At 44.2% G+C, this 22365-nt stretch overlaps 1 protein-coding gene across 1 annotated transcript in view; it reads left to right on the forward strand.

Moving 5' to 3' along the window:
• Positions 1 to 6237, forward strand: part of TMC3 (transmembrane channel like 3) — a 55469-nt gene extending 49232 nt beyond the window's left edge. Inside the window, exons 21-22 of the mRNA XM_075557493.1 lie at positions 2326 to 2581; positions 5409 to 6237. Coding sequence (XP_075413608.1) covers positions 2326 to 2581; positions 5409 to 6237 — 1085 coding nt within the window. The remainder of the gene's footprint in view (positions 1 to 2325; positions 2582 to 5408) is intronic.
• The last annotated feature ends 16128 nt before the right edge of the window (positions 6238 to 22365 follow it).

Consider the following 22365-nt stretch of genomic DNA (forward strand, 5'->3'; position numbering starts at 1 on the left):
GCTATATAATGGACCAGTATAACATTCTGTGGAAAAGAAAGGTGATCAACTTCCCTTTGGACTAAATTATGGCACAGGGAGGAAAAATTGATGTACCCTGGGGGAGAATTGCGAAAGTGAATTGTTGTCCCTGCCAGCTGAAGGAAAACTGCTTATGGTGGCCCTTCGAGACTGGTATTGAAAAGGTTTTGGCCAGATCAATAGCTACATTCCAGGTACCAGGAGAAGGGTTAATTTGATCAAGCAATGAGACCACATCTGGAACAGTAGCTGCAATTGGAGTCACCACCTGGTTAAGTTTATGATAATCCACTGTAATCTCCAAGATCCATCTGTTTTGGGTAGAGGCCAAATAGGTGGATTAAATAAGGATGTGGTAGGAATTACCATCCCTGCATCCTTCAAGTTTTGATGGTGGCACTGATCTCTGCAATCCCTCCGGGAATGTGGTATTGCTTTGGGTTTATTATTTTCCTAGGGAACATAAGTTCTAAAAGTGTCCACTTGGCCTTTCACACCATAATAACCCTTCTTCCACACTTGCGGGATTCATTATGGGGGTTCCGCCAGTTACTAACTATGTCTATTCCAATGATGCATTCTAGAACAGGGGAAATAATGACAGGATAGGGTCGGGGACCCACTGGACCCACGGTGAGGTGTACCTGGGCTAAAACTCCATTAATAACGACCTCCATTTTAAAATGTAGCCATTTCATATGCGTGACTAGGTGCCTAAGGACTCTCAGAGTCGCTGTCTGGTAAACACTGGGCTGCTAACCACAAGTTGAGCGATCCAAGCCCACCAATTTCTCTTCGGGAGAAAGCTGAGCCTGTCTGCTCCCATAAAGAACCCTGCAGTCGATCGCTGTTCGTTGGAATCAATCCATTGGCAATAGGCATGGGGACTAAAGTCCTGAGTGGTGCAGTTTCAACTCCGTCCGCAGGAAACAGACTGGGTTGAAAGAGGGCCCTGCATGGAATACTGTGTGTTCGTTAAATTAATTGGAAGGGACCTATTCTCCTTCCAGGCACCATTACGTGAGTAAAACCATGGGATCTACGGGTCGTGCTTTTTCCACTTAGCTTCTTCGAGAGAAGCCAATCAGTGAAAATTACAGCAGTCGGAACCTTTGGCTCTTGCTATAAAACCCACTCTAATGATCAAATATTACTTGCTAATTGGGTATAATTAGGCTTCAGCCAGGCTTCACCCTTTGAAACCTGGGTCTATGCAGATGTTCTCTAGCTATGCAATGGCATTCTTCATTTTCTCACATCCAAGCCACAGAGTGTTTGTCGAATGAAACCTCAATGGCTTCCAAAAAGTCATGACTGCCAAATGAAGCCCAATGAGGCCTATTGTAGAGATAAAGAGCCAGAGTTCCGAAGAGGTTGCACACCCTCCTGTGCCCCATGGAGCTCTCTGAAGGTGCACCTTCGTGCCTCGCGTTCAATTGATTCCTTGTAGGCATCCCAGTGGTATGGTGGCTATGCGTTGGGCTGTCAACTCCACGTTCAGGAATTTGAAACTACCAGCAGCCCCTCAAGAGAAAGATAAGGCTTTCTACTCCTTTATAGGTTTACAGCCTTGGAAACCCACAGGGGCAGTTCTACTCTGTCCTATAAGGTCACTCTGAGCCAGAATTGACTCCGTGGCAGTGAGTTTGTTTTGGTTCAGTCCTGGCCAAAGATCAAGGATGAGGCTCTCAGCTCCCACAGACTAACTGCCTTGGAAACAGCAGATGAGATCAAGATGAATCAGAATCAACTCAGTGGCAGTGAGTTTCTTTTGTTTCTCCCTCCCAAGTAACCGGGTGATGCAAAAGGTTTGCCACTTGATTAGTAAGCAAAGATTGGTGGTTCAGATCCACCCAGTGGCGCGTCAGCAAAAAGCCCAACAATCTTCTTCCATGAAAAGTGCAGCCAGCCCCACAATGGATGGTGGTAATGATTGTACGGCTCTTCTTGATATGATTGAATTGTATGGGAGGTGGATGATGGCCCAATAAAACTGTTTAAAGGGGGCCCCCTATAGGGACAGTTCCACTCTGCCACACGTGGGGTCGCCATGTGTTGGAACTGACCTGACAACGGATTGGGGTTTGGGCATTTTTGTGTTTGTGTTTGTTTAGCTTTACAGCCTTTTTCAGCCCCAACATTCTGTGATGAAATGATTTGAATTATGACTTCTTCCAAGATTGAGGATAATGTGTCTTTGCAAGATCACACACTTTTTTGTAGGCTCGACTCTCCAGCCTTACTCGCCTGAATGCATCATATTTTTAGAGCTGGGATTCTCATGAGTTCTCCCTCCACCTGCAGCCCGCATCCAGACCCAGGAGGAAAGCATTAAGAGACTTCCCAAGGACAGCGAGATGGCCAATCACCTATCCTCTGCTCATGCAATCTCTCTCCAAAACAATGGCAACGTGGTCAACTTAGACTCTCCAAGCAGCAAGAGTAGCAGGATAGAGACGGTCACACAACCCAGGCCCCAGAGTCCCTGGGCAGGGCACAGAAGTCTTGGCTCGCCTCTTCCTGGTATCTCCAAACCCAAGCAGGAACACAATCCTCCCAGGTAAGGCTGAAATGCAGCACAGCTAGAAACCTGCTTGCCTTGAGCATGATGTGATGCCCACAAGCCAGAGAACGTAAGCAAAACTTCTTTGGGGATTTGGAAGCCTAAGCAGTTCTCCTCTGCCATGTGTGGTCATGATGAGTCACAATCAATAGACAACAAAGAGACAATGTGTGTCAAACAAGACAAATGCTTCTTGCTGGTCTCTCCACCCTATAGCCAACCAGCAAACCCTCCTACCAACCTAAGGTGTGCACTTGTATTATTAGTATGAGGGGTCTTTGAGTTGGTTCCAACTTATGGCAAACCCTATGTAAAACAGAACAAACCACTGCCTGGTCCTGTGCCAGTCTCACAATTGGTATGTCTGAGCCCATTGTTGCAACCAATCAATCCATCCTGTCTATCTACTTTTCACTGACCCTTTACTAAGTACGATGCCATTCTCCAAGGACTGACTCCTCCTGATAAGGCGTCCAAAGGACACGGACAGTCTTGCCATCCTTACATCTAAGGAGCCTGCTGACTAGACTATTTCCAAGATAGATTGTTCTGCCTTCAGTAGACCATGGTTCTTCACCAGCACCGTAATTCAGACTCATGAGTTCTTTTTCCATCTTCTACACTTTAGGAAAAGAAAACTTGTCTCTTTGATTATTTAAGCTTTCACTTTTAAGCTCTGTAGTATTGACATAAACTGGCCATATTATTAGGGAGACCATTTATGTTTTCATTCCAGGCTGGTCATCTATTAGCAAGATCATCATGGTTTGGGCAATGGAGTCAACTGTTTCAGTCTGACGTATGGATAAAAAGAAATAAAACAGCGGTATCTGTCATTTCTTTAAGGAGACAGAGCAACTAGAAGGATGGAGGGACCAGATGGGCACTGATTCCAAATCCTATGGAGAATCCAATTGAGATTGGAGCCCTGGCAGCAGAGTGGTTACACATTGGGCTGCTAACTGCAAGCTCGGCAGTTTGAAACCACCAGCTGCTCATCTGGTGCGAGAGGGCTCTTTCCAATCCATGAGAAGTGAGCGTCTCAGAAGCTCACAGGAGCAGTTCTACCCTGTCCTGTAGGGTTGCGATGCATGGGAACCTATTCGATGACAGTGTGTGTTTGTTTGTTTGTTTGTTTGTTTGTTTGTTTGTTTGTTTGGGTAACACATTGAAAATCATGTAGGTAAAGCAGGGGGGTGTTTGGTTCTTGGGTTTGTGGAATTTTTGAAACCATGACTAAACTAGCAAAGAATTCAACGCTTCCCATAGGGACAGATCAAAGAATGGGAGCTGTTGACAGAAGACAGCCGAGTTGTCTTCCCATCTTAGTGGGCTCTTTCCAGGAAGCGATTCAGACATTCCTGCCTGGGCCCTGGAATTCTCTAATGCTCGTCTTTACGAATAATTGCCCAATGAGTTATAGCTTTACCCAGAGGAAACTCAGGGAAGTGCCCATGAGGCTGGACAGTGGCTTAGCAAGGATGAGAGCTAGGGATGTTTCCAACTTGCCCTGCCCAAGCACTAGGCTCACTGTGTGCTTCTGAGCAGAGAGAGCCCGCCACGATCAAACACACTAGCTGCCCACAGCTGAGCCTACACTCTTTCTGGAGAGTCTCCAGGCAATCCTTTTCAGGACTCTGAGAATCCCTGCATTAACTCAGCTCCCCCAAATGGATCTGTGCACACAATCCACAAAACATCCAATAACAACTGTGCCTTAGCTTCTTAGTGATGCTGTAAGACAAAGATCACAAGTGGGTGGCTTTGTCAAACAGAAATGGATTTTCTCACCGTTTAGGAGGCTAGATGTTTGGATTCTGGACACCAGCTCTAGGGGAAGTCTAGCTATCTATCCATCCATCCATTTATCATCTCTATACAGCTGCTGTTTCTAAGATCTGTGGAGATTTTCATGTGGTGTGTCATCTGTCTTCCCCCATCTGCCTGACTTTCTTCTATTCCCAATCAGCTCCTTTTATATCTCAAATGTGACTGACTTACATAATAGCCTATGACCTCATTAACATAACAAAGCAACATTGAGTCCCATATCAGGTTCAACCTACTAGTAAAGGGTTAGATTCTGATGAACACTTAGGGTGGAGAGAAGGGAATATTCAAATCATAACAATTTTGGAACCTGATTTAACAAACATGCAAAAGGGACTGCTTGCTGTCCTAGCATGCAGTACTAGTCCATAACTTCTTAACACAAGGTTTACATTTTGATGCAGTCTGATTTCCTCAATGAAAATTACAGAAAGCATTTACATTTACATACTTCCATTTATGCTGGCTTTTATCCACTTAATGAGATAAATATAGATAACGATTTCACTTTATTCTAAGTCTTCTAAACTCAAAATTCACTGGATGGTATGCCTGTCTCTACAGAGAGGCATCAATTTGTGTATGTGAACATATTTGAGTATTAATCCCATTAAATCAGCTTCATTCATTAAAGCATTACTTCAGTAATAAATATAATCATAGTCAAAACGTTCTTAGAAAGTAACCACCATATATGAGGACAAATAATGCAAGACTGTCATACTGACTGACCCAAGAGACCCTTACCATTCGTCAAACCCACTATCTCAAATGTTGTTTAATGTTAAATATTATAAGCTGTACATAACTATATAGTATCACATGTTTTATGTATAAGTTAAAAGTGTACAATTAGGTTGTTTTTAAATGAAATCAGTTGGGATTTTTAAAGAAAATAAGCAGTTTCATTCACATGTCAATTAGATGTGCGTCTCTAGAGGTAGGTGTATAAGAAAGGTCTGTAAGCCTGGTGTACTCACCTCTGTCTTAACAGGTACCTGCATGGCCCAAGTGAAAGCATAGGTGACGTTCCCAAGAGCAGATCCTGCCCACCTGTGACACTTAAGAAGCACCTGGAAGATGTTTACTCTGAATCTCTTTTCCAAAAAGCCTTCCAGCAAGGCAACCCTCCTCTCCACAGACCAGGGGCCTCTCTGTTAGTGGCTCATGGGCGCCGGCCACAGGCCCCCAGACGCGATCTCACCAGAGAGCAGGATGCTCACAAAAATTCCCAACCAACCTTCTGGCCAGAGCGACATTTCAAAATCAATGCCTCGGGTGACATTGTGGAGATCTACCCCAGGAACACAAGACCCTGTGTGGCGCAGGCCCCCTACTGGGCTCCATCTCCACAGCTGAGTGAGGAGGAGGAGATCCTTGGAAGAGATTGGACCAGGCAGTCTTTCCACCCACGTTCCCTTACAGACCTCCACCGGGCTCCTCATTTTTATGTTGGTGACAGGCCAGTGGGTCAGGGCCTAGCGCCTGAGGACCTGAGAAGGAAGCATTGCAAGTCGTGGAATGATGGTTTTGAGGATCAACTGGACCATCCAGTGTATGTGCCTAAAAAGCCCCGCTCTCGGTATGTCCAGTACCCACAGGCCCCTCTGAAGCCCAGAGCTAAGCCACCTCTCACAGAATCCGATTCCATGTCAGCAGCATCTAGTAGCGACCAGGAGAGCAGCAGCACTGACCAGTATCTACAAGTTGTCCATAGCCACGCCAAGAATCCCAGGCCTGGGGGTCAGCGTGGCAGGAGGAAGGCCAAATCTGGACAGGAGCTGACCACAGACCTGAATGACCTGATTTGTTCCAATGTATAGGGGCTTCCTCCAGTATCCCAGTCACATGGGAAGCCCCTCCCCTATGGGTGTGCTGGTGACAACGGCATGTAAATCTGAAACCCATTCGGTAAATGGCCCCTCCCCTTCTGGAAAGAGATGAGGGTACCTTGCTGGTACCCATAGTGTGGGACAGATTCAGTCGTGCCAGCTGCTGGTTGAGATCCAGACACGAACGCAGCTACAACAGCCTCCTCTAGAGAAGCCACACATGATTGTGTGTCCAGCCCACAGCTGCACCTCTCCCACTAGGCCATCATCATTTAAAGAACACGCCAGGCCTTACCCTCTGTTTGGCATGGCTGAAGATCCCAGGCAAGCCTGACCTCTCATCTAGATCTCTGAGGCCTAACCCAACCGGTCTGCACTCATCCTCAGAGAACTGTGTGTATTGCCACATACTCTTTCAATGTACAGCACCCACCTCTCCATACATCACGCCTAGAAGTTAAGTAACTGCCTCAAAGACTTTGCTGTCCTTCATTCTTCTGAATCAGCAGGTTAGCCATAGGGCTCATAGAAATTGCTGGAGTGCTTGCTGTACTCTGTTTATTGGCTTGTATGTGCATATTAACTAACCAGGATTCCCAAGTTGGAAGCAAAGAAAGCTCTAAGGGAATTGATTGGCCTGGTTAACTGGTGAATAAGGAGTCATACTGAACCCAAGCTCAACTGGAGCCCAGTTGGCAAATATCTTCAGAACTCTGTCTGGCAACCTTTGCCTCTATTTCTGTGTTTATAGATCTCCATTTAGCCTACTGTCCACAGGCTTCCGCCAGGTGGTGAAAGAGGAATGTCTAGCCATTAACAATGCCAGGTTCCACCACCCAACACTTGGGCTAGGAAGAAAGAGCAGAGTTGTCCCTCTCCAATATACAGCACACACACACACACACACACACACACACACACACACAACACACACACACAATTTAGAAATCCTAGAGTAGGTTTGCAATTGGTCTGGCTTGGGTCACACGCCCACCTTCTGACGCAATCATGCAGAATTGCAGAATGGGTGGGGGCGGGGTGGGCAGTGGGCAGGGACACTGCAGTCAACCTGCTGTGCTGTAGACCTGTGCCTGTTGCCAATGAAGGAGAATGTTGTGACGGCCATCTCTTGAGAACACTGGGGACTAAATAGTGAGAAAGAACAGTTCCTTAGAAGGAATGGACAGTTGAGACTGGGGAGGTGTGGTATTATCAGAGGAAGCAAAATAGAAGCAATGGCCACAGTGTTTTTACATGCATCATTTCATCCAACTGTCCCGTCCCACGGGACATCAAGAACGTGGACACCTGAAAGAGGAACTGGGAATGAAGATGGGCAAGGGTGCGAGAAATGGAGGCAAGACAGGAATCTGATCAAGCCTCATTTATTGAGTTGAGAGCAGAGGTTTAAATAGCCAGCGAAGGGCGGCCACCATAATGTCACATGTAAAATAAGGTACAGCTGAGGTAGCCAATAGTCGTGCATCTTCAAATAAGGAAGAAATGGCGGGCAACTGATCAAACAGGTAAGTATGCTAATGAAACATACCTTACGCCTGGGGGGAGATGCCTCCAGTCATGTATTAACCAATGAACTTAGTAGCTGCTAGTGAAAGAGCACCAATCCTAGCAAGGGTCTAGGCAGCCACCCTCTGGCGGGAAAGGAACAAAGGGCATTAAAACCTCAGGGTAGTTTGTATGGCAGGAAACAGAGAGTAAATTCATAAAGGTCATACATGGCTTAAATCCAGGGTGGGGGGACATGCAGTTCCCTACATCCAACCTTCTCAATAACTACATTAAATGGGTATCATTGTCTACTGTCCCTTTTGTATAAGTGAGGAAACTGAGGCATAAATACACTAGATAATATTTTCAAGATCACACATCTCCTGAGTAAGATGGAAACCTAGAGATTCCTCAATCCCAGTCCCTCCACTCTGCATTTGAATAAGCTGTTTCCCTGTTGGGAAGGCCTTCCTTTTACTACCCAGGTCCATTCTCATCTCAAGGTCCAGACGTAGAGAGACCAAGAAGAGTCAAAAAGCATCAAAGACAAGAAGATGTTGTCATTTCCCTGAAGAAAAGAGCTGCAGAAATCCACACATACCCCTTCACTTCAGTGATGCTCAATATGGGCTTCCAATGTCAAGGACCGCTGCCCTTTGGGAGTGGTTGTGTGTTGGACTGCCAACTATAAGATGGGCAGTTCGAAACCACCAGTTGTTCCACAGGAAAAAGCAGTTTCTATTCCCATCAAGAGATACCATCTAAGGAACCCACAGGGGTGGTTCTGTCCTGGACTATGGAGTCACTATGAGTTGGCATTGACTCGATGGTAGTGAAAGTAAGACCAGTAAGCCTTCCTTTCAAAGTTCTCCTACATGGAACCTTAGATTTGCCTTCTAGGCTTTTCTGGTGTTTTAGTGAAGGCTGCCATGAAGAATAACACCTTTCAGAACCCTAGAAGTGACTTAGGGGAAGGGGAAGGCCAGCTACAATAAGGGAAAGGACACCACCATGTGATTGATGGCAAAGGAAATCCCTGGAAGGTACACAAGAGTAAAAGACAACAAAGGGCAGTGCTGTCATGTACACAATTCTTCAATAATTGTAATAAACTTCTCTGAGTAGACACTTCTATGAGAAAGCAAAATGGAGCATCCTCAAGGGTCCATAGAGGTATGTCAGAGTATATTTCTATGTATGTATTTGTGCCGCAAATTTATTCAAAGTTATCACTGAGGGTCAATGTTCTGAAAACAGCTTAGACATAACCAAACACAGGGAATGAGTCTTAAGGACTTTGGACCACAGTCTCGAGGGACATCTGGGTCAGTTGGCATCATGCACTCCACAAAGACAAAGTTCTATGGTCTATTTTGGTGAGCAGCAAAGGGGGTCTTAGTGAGCAACCATCTCAGCTGAAACTGTTGGTGTCCCCTAGTCTCAAGGAAGGGTGAAGATAATAATTCAAAGAAACAGTTAGTCCAAAGGACCGGTGGATTGTGTAAACCACGGCCTCTACCATCTGAAAGTAGAAGGTGGTGCCTGCCTATAACACTCTATTGGAGCAGAAAGCCTCCACTTGCACCCAAACGAGAGACAGGCCTGTACGATGAATAATAGCACCAGGGAGGAATGTTCCCCTTAGTACAACCAGGCTTCCAAGACCCAAACTGCAGATTGACCCCCCAAAAATCTCAAAACTCTGGAAAGAAGGGGGAAAGGAAATGGGGACACCAGAGAGGAAGTAGGAAGAATGCCATTACACTGAAGGAATCACAACCAATGTCATGAAACAAAATGTGTGCAGATTGTTGGATGGAAAAACTAATCTGCTGTGTAAACTTTCACCAAAACTACACTGTAAAGTTTTTTTTTTAAATCCTAATTTAAAGTTAAGACTACAAAAATAAAACCACAGTCCGAAAAGTCGTGCCTTAGGAAGATGTTGATCCCTGGCCACTACAGCTGGAGCCAGTCATTTTAACCAGGAACTAACCACAGCACGGCTTTTTCAGTGACAGCTTGTGACAGAGAGAACATTTCTAAATAAGAAACCAGCATTAAGTAATATGGCTCATATGTAAAATTACTACATCTGGGAGGTGTGCTTTCTAGACGGAGCTGAAGACTACTCTCTCCCTTAAATCCACTCATTGCACCAATACCGTTAGATTTGTGTCCATAACTCCATAGCTGGACATCTTGGGCATAAGCCTGACTCTTTTGTCCACTTTCTTCCACCACCCTAGAGCATCAATCATTAAAATCAACTCAACTCTGGAGCATCTCTCAACTCCTGGGTTTCAACAGCCCCAATGACTTTTGGCCGCTTCAGGTCAAACTTTTGGTCCGTCTTTCCAAAACGGCATCCCACTCTCCTAAGGAGTCTCGATGGCTTCAGGTCAGGCCCTTCCTTGCATCTGAGTGCCAAAGACTTCCTTCTAGAACACATAGCTATATGGGTCACGCCCACCTCCCTGTCTTTCTGTGGCCTTCTACTGCCTACATTAGAGAGTCTCACTTGTTGGTCACAGCATTTTAAGTTGCTCTTGATCATGACCATACCTTACTCCACTAACTGCCACTTCCACGAACTCTTCTTCCACGAATGTAATGCCATCTCTTATTTCTCTGAGGATATTAATTGTAGTTACTTTTGCATCTGAAGTTTTCTTCTGCTTCCTACAAGGTCTCTCTTTGATACAAGTTTCTCTCCCCACCCCCACCCACGCTTTTGTTTCTGTGTGTTAGAAGCTTTCTTGGCTAAACCTTAAACCAAGTGTGTCCCCTGAGGTCTTCTTGAAACCAATCAGCAGTTTGTCTTACTTTAAGAGAGAATGTCTGCCTTGAGCCCTGCGCTCTTCTAAAGTACAATCTAGAGGAGATCAGACAGACAATAGCACCTCAAAAGAGTAGATCGAAAGCTTGAGCGGCAGGGAGTTTATGAGAATGAGGAAAACTGTGTGCAAGGAGGTGAGAACGACTGCACAACATGAAGAAGGCAGCAAAGTCCCTGCCTGTGCAGTGAAATATTCTTGAATTGATATATGTTCCACTGCATACAGTCTCAAGAACAACAGCAGAGCCAACAAACTCAGGGATGAGGGAACAACAAGAGATCTAAAGTTGATGGTGAGGAGGCTTGGTAGGGTTTGATCAAGTGCAATATATCCAAGAGGAATTACTGAGAGCTGAGTGGAGGGTGAACATGATAGTGGGACAAGAGGAAGGTGAAAGGAAATAGAGGAAAGAAGTAGAAGGCAAAAGCTATGTAAAGAGGTATAGCTATAATCATGTATATATGTAAATATATTAACTTATACTTAAAGGGTTAGAGGTCAATATACATATATTATATGTTAAGTATTAAGATAGCAGACAGAGTTTGAGCCTCTACTCAAGGCCTCCCTAAACACAAGGACACTTTGTTCTAATAACTTGGCACTCTTTGATACTCACCTTCCTGACACGATCACTGAAGACAACATGGATGCATAAGAAAATGTGGTGAAGAAAGTGGATGGTGCCTGGCTATCAAAAGATATAGTGTCTGGGGTCTTAAAGGCTTGAAGTTAAACAAGCCACCATCTAGCAGGGTAACAAATAAGCCCACGTGGAAGAAGCACACCTCCCTGTGTGATCATGAGGAGTTGACAATATCAGGCATGAAAAGATCCAAAACAATTATATAGATGTGAATGAATGGGGTTGGAGTGGAGACTCAAAGCCTATCTGTAGACAATTGGATAGCCCCCCACAGAAGGATTACAAGTAAGGGACAATTCAACCAGGGTGCAGTATAGCACCGACAAAACACACAACATTCCTCTAGTTCTTGAATGCTTCCTCCCCCGAACTACAATGACCCAGTTCTACCTTACAAATCTAGCTCGACCTGAGAACACACATTGGTACAGATAAGAGGTTTCGACACATGGAATTCAGGACAGATAAAACCCTCAGGAACAGTATCACGAGGAATGGAAAATGATGGAGTTAGAGGGGAAGAGTTGAGAAGGGGGAACCCATCACAAGGTTGGATGTAGGATGAATAACAGAAATATGGGTGAAGAGAGACAATGAACAGTATAAGACACGAAGTAACAACAACAATATATAATTGATCAAGGATTTACAAGGGTGGGAGGTGGGGGACAGAAGGGGAAAAAGAGCGGATACCAAGGGCTCATGTAGAAAGAAAATATTTTGGAAATGTTAATGGCAACATATGTGTGTTAGTCTGGATAGACTTGAGAAACAAATTCGTAGACACTCACATGTGTATAAGAAAGAGCTTTATATACAAGAGCAATTGAATATTGAGAAAATGTCCCAGTCAGGTTCAGCAGAGAGAGAGTGTGTCTCCCACCCTCATGAAGGAATACCGGAGTTCCCAGAATCCTCAGGAGAAGGCCATGCCCACACAGAGGCCTCATTGCCCATGACCTGACTCACAGACTACACACCACCCCTTCACTCTTAATCCTCCCAAATTGATAAACGATTACATAACTATCACAATATGTACAAGGGTGCTTAATACAATTGAATGATGGATTGTCATAAGATGTGTAAGAGCCCCCTAATATAATGATTAATGAAAAAAGAAAAGGGCGGGGGAGAACAACAATATAAGTAAATAAATCATTGTAATGTCTTGGCTGTCTGCTCACTTTCCAGAGGTGGGCCTTGTCAGTTTCTGGCCATCACTGTGGGAGAGGGACATCATGGAGTGGCGAGCCCTGCTATTTCCCAAGGATGTCAGAAATTAGCACTTTGTCTTCCCTCCTGGAAAGAATCCTCCGATCTCTCTCCAGGTGGTTGGGAGGCTGGCTCGCCAGCACATTTTGAGCTCTGGAGTGGATGGAGACTACCATTCTGACTACACTTAAGAGTTTGGGGAGACTTCTGATCACTCCTTCCACATTTCCAACTTGGCATCTCTGGCTTGTGGTAAAGCTAGCATATCAATGGTTTGAGCTCACTGTGAGGTAAGCCTCCAGAACGTCTCAAATCTGAGGATAGAATAGGGTTACATCAACTTTCAATCAATCCTCATACTCACTCCCCCGTGCATTCATCTCTGGCCCGTGAGCCTTGGCGGGGTGGGGTGGGGGTGGGGGAATGTCGTAGCACAAAGAAGCTGTTTTTAAGCTTCCCTTAGTGTGGGCTGCAAGCTCTGCTTTCTAACATCTGTGCCACTTTTGCTCCTGTGGTCAACCCGGTGCTGGGACCTGGATGGCAGTATGCATTCACCCTGCCGCACCTAATTAGCAGTGTGCTCCTGTCCGAATTCCCCTGCACTCTTCTCCCTCAGAACGGTATCTGCTTGTTTCCCTACCTCCTTTGCCCCACTGTGAGTGCCTTTAGAAGAATATTTTTCATTTATTTCTGCCTTCCAAGCCAGCGGCTTTCTATTCTGCTTAAGAAATGTGGTCATCTAAAACAATGCATTTATGAGCTCCCAGTTTTTGTGGGTCAGGAGCCTGGGCACAGCGTGGCTGGGTTTTCTGCTCGGGGTCTCACCAGGTTGCAATCACGGTGGAAGCCAGAGGAGCATCACATCTGAGGCTGGAGGTCCTCTTCCAAGTTCATGTGGTTGTTGGAAGAATCCATTTCCTGCTGATTGCAGGACTGAGGCCCTCCGTTATCGAGGAGACGTCTGTGCTTGGCTGGGTTCTCTGGAGAAGCAAAGCCCATGAGACTTTTATGTGTTTGTGTATAGGAGATGCATACCCAGAAATTGCTCCCCCAGCTGTAGAAATAGATTAAGTCCAGTCCAGTTCAAGTTAGGCTTCTTGTGACTCGTGGAAGCTGATGACCAGGAAGCAGGAGGACCAAGCAGAGACTGGTTGGGAGGGGGGGCGGCAGGAAGCAGAGGTAATATGAACCAAAAGTCAGCTGAGTGAATCCACTGTCAGTAGTCAGTCCGCTGATGGCTTGGGATCTACAGTTGATGCAACAGGAGATCAAGGAACTAGACACAAGATCCTGCTCTAGTAGAACATGAAGGCCAAGAAGAGAAGGGGCTCACCAGGGTCTCGCTTATAAAAAAGGCCACACCTCCCAGGAAGCATCATCAGGCTATCACCTGATTGGCAGGCAGGACTCCACCCTACCTCCATTCAAGTGCCATCAGACACTCACATTCCCCTGCCACGTGGTCCTCTACACAACATGGCTTCTTACTTCTTCCAGGCCAGTCTCACTTCTAAACTCAAGTCTTTATTATTTTTCAGAGGAGGCTTAGACCTTCTTTTCAGGGAGCCATCTCCTTCTGTCAAGACTTCCCTTTTGATTTGCTAAAGGTTAACTTCTGGGGACTCTAATTCCATCTACTAGCCCTTCCAGGTTTGCCATCTAATAAGACTTAAACATCATATTCTCAAATCCAAGCACATTCAATGAATCATACAGGGCACGTACCCCGGCGGGGTGGGAAACTGGGGAGCTGTCTCAGACTTTTACCTACTTTATATACTCAATAAATATTTGCGGATGTGAATGGGTGGATGCATAAATGAATGAGCTGAGCTAATAAATGAATCATAAATGAAATGATCATATGATTATATTCTGAGCTAGATCGCCTATTCTAACCAGGAAGAAAAGTTCCTTAGTAATGCCATGATAGGAGTACACCCAGAAAATAACCTTTCTCCAATTAATGGAAAAGAGAGGACAGGTTCTCAGATTTCTTACCATGGCAGACACAGGAGGTTATGGCTTGCTCAAAGGCCAATGTTGTGTAATGCCATGAGAATGTGCTCTTGGAATAGATGGGCCCAAAGAGCCCCATGACAGGGTTTTCTCATCCATACACTTGGTCTGGGCTTATGGACTTGACCCCCTAGGACATTGAAATGTCCTTTGGAAAAGGCCGGCTCTGCCTCCGGGTCTGTATGGAAGTGTGTCTGACTGTGTGGAGTGGGGAGGCATTCCATGGAGGCAAGAGGACAAGAAGGCCCGGGAATATTCCTGAGGACACATGAGTGATTTCTATCCATACACCCCACAATTACTCTTCTTTTTCTTTATTTTATAAACTGTTTCATTGGGATATGATCTACATATCATAAATTTCCATAGTTCAATCATATCAAGAAGAGTTGTACAATCATCAGACAATCAACTTTAGAACATTTTCTTCCTTCTTGTATTCACTGTTATTTGCTCCCCATTTCACCCCAGCCTCCCCCAAAACCCACAAGAAACCGTTAATCCAGATCCAGTCTCTCCAGATTCACTTCCCCTGGATTTCACCAACTGAAGAGCATAGAAAACAAAAGAAACAAAGAAGCTAATGACAATAACAAAATAAAATGGAGAAAAGGCTCAATTGAAAAGAAAGCAGAAAATATTTAAAACTTTTGTGGATGGTCTATTTATATCCTTTGCCCACCTTTAAAGTGGGTTGTTTGTGTGTTTTTTTCTTTCTGAAGTATTGCGGAATTCTGTTGATTTTAATAATCCATCCTTTGTCCCGTCATGCCATTGCTAAACCTGTTTTCCTAATCCATGGACTCTTGTTTTACTCTTTTGATGAAGCCATTTGATGTGCGTAAGTGTTTTGTTTAAAATAGATCCCATTCTTTTTAATAGATCCCAGTTATCTATTTTGTCTTTCACTGTGTGCACTTCCTTTACTGTATTTGGTAGGCTGTGTATGCCCTGCAATAGGGCCATTAAGTTTGTCCTAATTTCTCATTGATGATCCTGATAATTCTGGGGTTTGCATTTAGGTCTCTGTTCCATCTTGAGTTCACTTTTGTGTGTGGAGTGAGGTATGGGTCCTCTTTCATCCTCCTGCAGATGGCTATCAAACTTTTCCAGCACTATTTGTTGAAGACACAATTACTTTTCAAGGAGCAATATAACTCGAGTACAATCTGGTAGTTTGAGTTAGGATATGTCTTTAGAGAAATAGATCAGCTAGAGAATAATTTAAACAATAATGCTAGTGTGACAAGCATCTGTATTACTTTAATCAGTGCTAATAACTGTTAAAATGTCGTTTCTATCTAGTCACCAGTCATTTTATTATTACTAACCAGAAAGACAATATTACAGACATAATCAAAGTCCACTCGGATTACCACTCTAAGCCTCATACTTCTCACAAAACTAAGAGTATGGCGTATGTCAGTTCAGCCCACTGTTTATAATTGTATGTGTTTAAATATATATGTATCAGCACCCATGTGAGTTTGTTTGCCATAAGTAAATGCTATTATACTCACTGTAGACACGTCAAGAAAGACAAATCACTAGAAAAGATCACCTTGTTACTAAGCAGAGGCCGAATGAACATGAGAAAACTCCTTAACAAGATGGTTTCGCACTACAATGGCCACAACAATGAGCTGGAACATGCAAACAATCAATCTGGAAAGGGCACAGACCCAGGTGGCATTTCATGGAGTCACCCAAAGCCAGTGCCAACTCAGTGGCAACTAACAACCACAAATTATGCTGTCTGTGTCACTGGTGATGTTTTTGAGGTCTCTGAAAGAAACGTTTGGATCAATCTCACCTATGAGGTCGTATTCAAGGATAATGAAAGACCCACATACCCACGCCATTTACCCGTTTTCTTATTGATGGACACTGAAATCGCTACTAAAAATAATATTGAACCTAACATCTTCGTGTGCCAGTATTTCCATAGAGGTGGATATTGGTCCGCCTGAAAGAGAAATGTATCCAGCCAAATAAAACGCCAAACCCAAGACCCATGCCGTGAGTCGATGGTGATTCCCCGATTGTAAGATGTGAAGGTAAGCACCCGGTCTCATCTTTCTGCTGCGCTCGGAGCCAGTAACGTGTTTGAACCACTGAAGCAGCCCAATGCTTAGCCCACAGCCCCATGAGAGCTCCTGACTAAAGCTTCTTAAACTGTGGGTCAGGACTCCCTATGGGTTTCTGTAACTGAACGCGAGGACTGCAAAAGATTTGGCAATGGGGTTTCTGGATACACAACAAGCCGAATTTAATTTAAAATGAAGCACATAATGAATGAGAGATGTGCTGCAATTTCTCAGGTGAAAAGGCATGCAGAGTAGAAGACTTTTAAGAAGCATTCCTGAATAAAACACTCACACCAGAGAGGTCCACGTTCCTTTGAACAATTCATTGTAAGTGATCTATAAGGAAATGTTTTTTGCCCAAAATAAAATATGAGCTCATAATAATTTATAAATCATCAAGGGTTCATGAGGAAGGGGGAAGCAGGGAGGGAGGGGGGAAATGAGGAGCTGATACCAAGGGCTCAAGTAAAAAGCAAATGTTTTGAGAATGATGAGGGCAATAGATGTACAGATGTGCTTGACACAATGGATGGATGGATGGACTGTGATGAGAATTGTACAATCCCCCAATAAAATGATAAGAAAAAGGAAAATAAAATGTGAGGAGGTGGAAAATTCATAGGGAAAGAAATGGGAACCCAGATGAGAAATCAGGAAGAAGGTTCATACACTGTGAGAAGCGCAAACATCGTTCTGGATAAGCCTATATACACACAATGGAATGAATCCGCCCCGGGCCCATTCCTCTATCAAATGTATCCACCCCATGCACATTCCTCTTCAGAGGATCAGAGGATGGATTTTCTTCCAGCCCCACCAATACTTTATTATTGCCACACTACCTAACGTTTACCCATCTGGTGAAACACACACACACACCACACACACACACACACACACACACACACACGGTTATTTTAATTACTTCTTTTTATTGACTCCTAACATCTTTCTCCGTGTTGATTACTCGTTGTCTCCTTTGTGAATGGATTTCCTCGTCAACGCCTTTGTCCATTTTTCTGTCCACTGGAGCTATAATCAGGATGAACAACTTCTTGCGGGCTCCTAACCAAAGCCTCACAGGCAACTGGCCATTCCGCCCAATTTTCTGAACTCTAGTCCTTAAAAAAGTTCCAACAACAGGAATCTACAAGCCCCACCTCCACTGTTAAAATGCCTCTGCACTACCCTGGCTTCACAATATTCCTTTGATTTTAATAATGACTGAAGAATGACTGCTAAGGGGAGAGAAGTAACTCTGGCCTTCTTCCAACCTCTTAGTGAAGACATGACCGTGAACACACTGTTGTTGATGATGTTGCTGTGGCTAGGCACTATGGAGTCAGTTCCAACCCATAGCAACTCTATGCATAACAGAGGGGAGACTGCCCGGTCCTGGGCCATCCTCACAATTGTTCCCATGCTTAAGCCCATTGCGGCAGCCACTGTGCCCGTCCATCTCCTTAAAGGCCTTCCTCTCTTTCACTGGCCCTCTACTTTACTTAAAGCATGAGGTCCTTCTTCAGGGCTGGTCTCCTGTGACATCCTGTTCAAAGTGTAGAGACCAAGTCTTGCCATCCTTGCCTCTAAGGACCACTCCAACTGCACTTCTTCCAAAACATCCGTTTGTCCTTTTAGCAGCCCACAGTCCTTTCAATATTCTTCTCCAGCACCACAATTCAAATGCATGATCCACACTACTATTAAAAAATATTTCCTAAACACACCTGCTTAGCAAACTCCTCTTGGGTCTCAGATCCAGAACACATATATGCATTAAGACTCAGTATCACTTGATAAGAATAACTGATAGCCATCATAGTAACCTTGTGCGTGTGTTTCCTTCATTTTAGAATTTGCATGTGTTGTTTATATTTTTATCTTTAAATTCTTGCTTCGTTCACGGTGGTGGTGCCAGTTGTTGTCAAGTCAGCTCTGACTCATAGAAACCTCATGTAATTGTGTAACAGAACACCGCACTGCCAGCTCCTCGCCATTGTTGCTGTTCTTGACCCCATTGTTGCAGCCGCTATGTCGATCCATCTCTTTGGGGATTGTGGTAGTTACATAATTGTGGTCAACTTGAGACTACTAAGCATTAAGGGGTGGAGTTTAGCCTGTCAATCAGGTAGCAGCTTGATGACCTCGTTTAGTCAGGAGTTATCTCAGTGGGTCACTGGAGATCAGACCCACACAAGCTTTCTCTGCTTGTCTCCCTGTGGGACATTCCTGTTGACAAGCCACAAGGAACTATGCTGATGGCAACCAGAACCCTGGAGGTGGAGAAGCCATGTGGAGACTCACACCAGCATTCAGATGCTTCCGCTGCCACTGGATCCACACGACTTTCCACCCACTGACCTGTGATTTTCCTACATTCTGCATCATGATATGTTGTGTGAGTCAAAGAGGAATTTATAGACTGGTATTGGACATATGGGCTAATATAAGACTTATGGACTTGATGTGGCTTGGGCTGGGATATTTTCTTAATATACAATTACTCTTTGATATAAAGCTTTTTTCTTATACACATGAGTGTCTATGAGTTTGTTTCTCTAGCCAACCCAGACTAACACAGGATCTTCCTCTTTGGCTGGCCGTCTACTTTACCAGGCAGGACATGCTTCTCCGGAGACTGATTCCTCTTGTGACATGGCCAATGGAAGTAGGACAAAGCCTCACATCTTTGCTTCTGAGGACCATTCTGGCAGAACTTCTTCCAAAACAGATTTGTTCTTTCTTCTGGCAATCCCTGGTATACTCAATATTTTTAGCCGCATCATAGTTTCATGGCACACATAGGACATGGCAGGCAGCAAAGCATTATAAGTGAAAACTTCAGCTTTGGAAACAGAAAGCCTGGGATGGCACCACAGCTCTGTCACTTGTTAGGTGCACGGTCACAGATACCTTACATGACTGTCAGTTTCTCAAACTGTAAAGTGGGGATGCCAGTTTCTGTCTCATAATGTTGTGGAATTCCTAATGTTGTGGGGATTAAACTATATCATGTATATATATAAGGTGTTTAGGATAGTAGCTGGCAAGCATAAGTGCTGACTACTAGTTACTAAGTGGAAAGTGAACAGATATGTTTAATGAGCATATATGAAGAGTGAGCATGTATATCTAGATGTAGGTAGATAGCACCTGCCTGACGTAACTATTAATATGTATGCAACTCTTCATTAGTGTTTAAGGAAGAATACCACCGAGGTGCTCTTAGAACCAAATCACTGAAACCCTTATCACTTTGGGTCGGGTGGTGGTCGGTGCCTTTGAGTCAGTTCCAGCGCACAGTGAACCTATGTCTAACAGAGCAAACACCGCCCAGTTCGATGCCATCCACACGATCATTATTGTGCTTCCGCCCATGGCTCCAGCCAATGTGCCAATCCACCTCACCTTCCTCTTTTTTAAAAAAAATCATTTTATTGGGGGCTCGTACAACTCTTATCACAATCCCTACATCCATCCACTGTGTCAAGCACATTGTACATTTGTTGCCATCACCATTCTCAAAACACTTTCTTTCTGCTTGAGTCCTTGGTATCAGCTCCTCGTTTTCCCTTCCAGCCCCCCTCCCTCACAAACCCTTGATAACTTATACATTATTATCATTTTGTCATATCTTACACTGTCCGAAGTCTCCCTTCACCCACTTTTCTGTTGTCTGTCCCCCAGGGAGGGGATTATATGTTGATCATTGTGATTGGTCCCCCTTTCTTCCCCACCTTCCCCTTCCCCTCCTGGTATCGCTACTCTCATTATTGGTTTTGAGGGGGTTATCTGTCCTGGATTCCCTGTGTTTCCAGCTCTTATCTGTACCCATGTACATGTTCTGGTCTAGCCAGATTTGTAAGGTAGAATTGAGATCATGATAATGTTGGGGGTGAGGGGGTGGGGGGAGAAGCATTAAATAACTAGAGGAAAGTTGTATGTTTCATTATTGTTATACTGCACCCTGATTGGCTTGTCTCCTTGCCACAACCCTTCTGTAAGGGGATGTCCAGTTGCCTACAGATGGGCTCTGGGTCTCCACTCTTTCCTCCCACTCATTCACAATAATATGATTTTTAGGTCTTTGATAACTGATCCCATTGACACCGCGTGATCACACAGGCTGGTGTGCTTTTTACATGTGGGCTTTGTTGCTTCTCAGTTAGATGGTTGGTTGTTTATCTTCAGTCCTTTAATACTCCAGACTCTATATCTTTTGATAGCCAGGCACTATCAGCTTTCTTCACCACATTTGCTTATGCACCCGCTTTGTCTTCAGTGATCATGTCAGGAAGGTGAGCATCATGGAAAGCCAAGTTAATAGACCAAAGAGTTCTTGCATTGAGGAAATGCTTAAGTAGAGGCCAATGTCCATCTTCTACCCTAAACCTATAAATATATGCACATAGATCTATTTCCCCATCATCTTATATAAATATATTTACATATGCACATGCCTATATTTAGACCTCTATAAATGCTCTTTGTCTCCTAGTTCTTTCCTCTATTTCCTTTTATTTACCTTTTGTCCCGCTATTATGCTCAGCCTTCATCTGGGTTTCAGTAATTCCTCTTCATTACATTGCCCTTGATCAAACACTGTCAGGCCTCCTACACCCTCCTCACCATCAATTTTGGATCATTTGTTATTCCCTTGTCCTTGGGTTTGTTAACACTCACTTCCTTTCTCCCACCTTCCCCTCTCCCATGCCCCCCATGAACAGTTAGTCCTGCTGTTTTCTCCTCCAGATTGTTTATCCTGCCTATCTTATCTAGGCGGACCTGCAAAGATAATAATATGCACAATAAAACAAGACAGAGCAAAACAAAGCAACGACAGATGTCCTTTCCCAGGGTCTCATCGCCTCTCCAATAACATCTCCAAAGTACATGAGATAGAGTTTCTCTAGTCTCCCTTCTAAGGAGCATTCTGGCTGTATGCCTTGCAAAGAAGATTTGCCTGTTCTTTTGGCAGTCCATGGTACTTTCGATATTCTTCACCAGCCAGCACCATAATTCAAATGTATCAATTCTTCTCTACTCTTCCCTCTTCTTGATGAACTTTCCCCTGTGTAGGAGATGATGGCTTCTATTAGCTTCGCCTTAATCCCTTAGTCTTCAAAGTCACATCTTCATCCTTCAACACTTCAATGAGGTCTTATGCAGCAGACTTTCCCAATGTGTACACCATTCGATTGCTTGCCTGCAGCCTCCACGAGCTCTGTATTATGGTTCAGAGCAAAATGAAATCCTTGTCATCTTGGATCTGTTCTCTGTTTATTAGGATATCCAGTTGTGAGGATTTTGGTTTTCTTGATATTAAGTTGTAGTCCACCTTTCACCTTCATCAGCAAATGCTTCAAGTCTTCCTCATTTTCATCAAGCAAGGATGTGCTATCTGCTATCAAGATTATTAATAAGCCTTTCTCCCAGCCTAATGCCATAGTCTTGTTCATATACTCCAGTTTCTCAGATAATAAACTCAGTCTACAGATGGAATAAGGATGGTAGAAAGATAAAACCCTGACACACACCTCTGTTGATCTTAAACCATGTGGTATCTCTTGTTCTGTTTGCCTGGCTACCCTTTAGTTCATGTACAGGTTCTTCATAATACAAATGAAGCATTCGGGAATACCCATTCTTCTCTTTTATCCATAATTTGTTATGCTCTACATGGTCAAATGCCTTGTATGAAACACAAGCATCCATCAAGTATACATACATCTTTCTGGTATCCTCTGCTCTCAGCCAAGATACACCTATCATCAGCAATGATATCGCTCCTCCCATGGCCTCT

The sequence above is a fragment of the Tenrec ecaudatus genome, chromosome 9 (assembly GCF_050624435.1).
Source record: "Tenrec ecaudatus isolate mTenEca1 chromosome 9, mTenEca1.hap1, whole genome shotgun sequence".
NCBI lineage: Eukaryota > Metazoa > Chordata > Mammalia > Afrosoricida > Tenrecidae > Tenrec > Tenrec ecaudatus.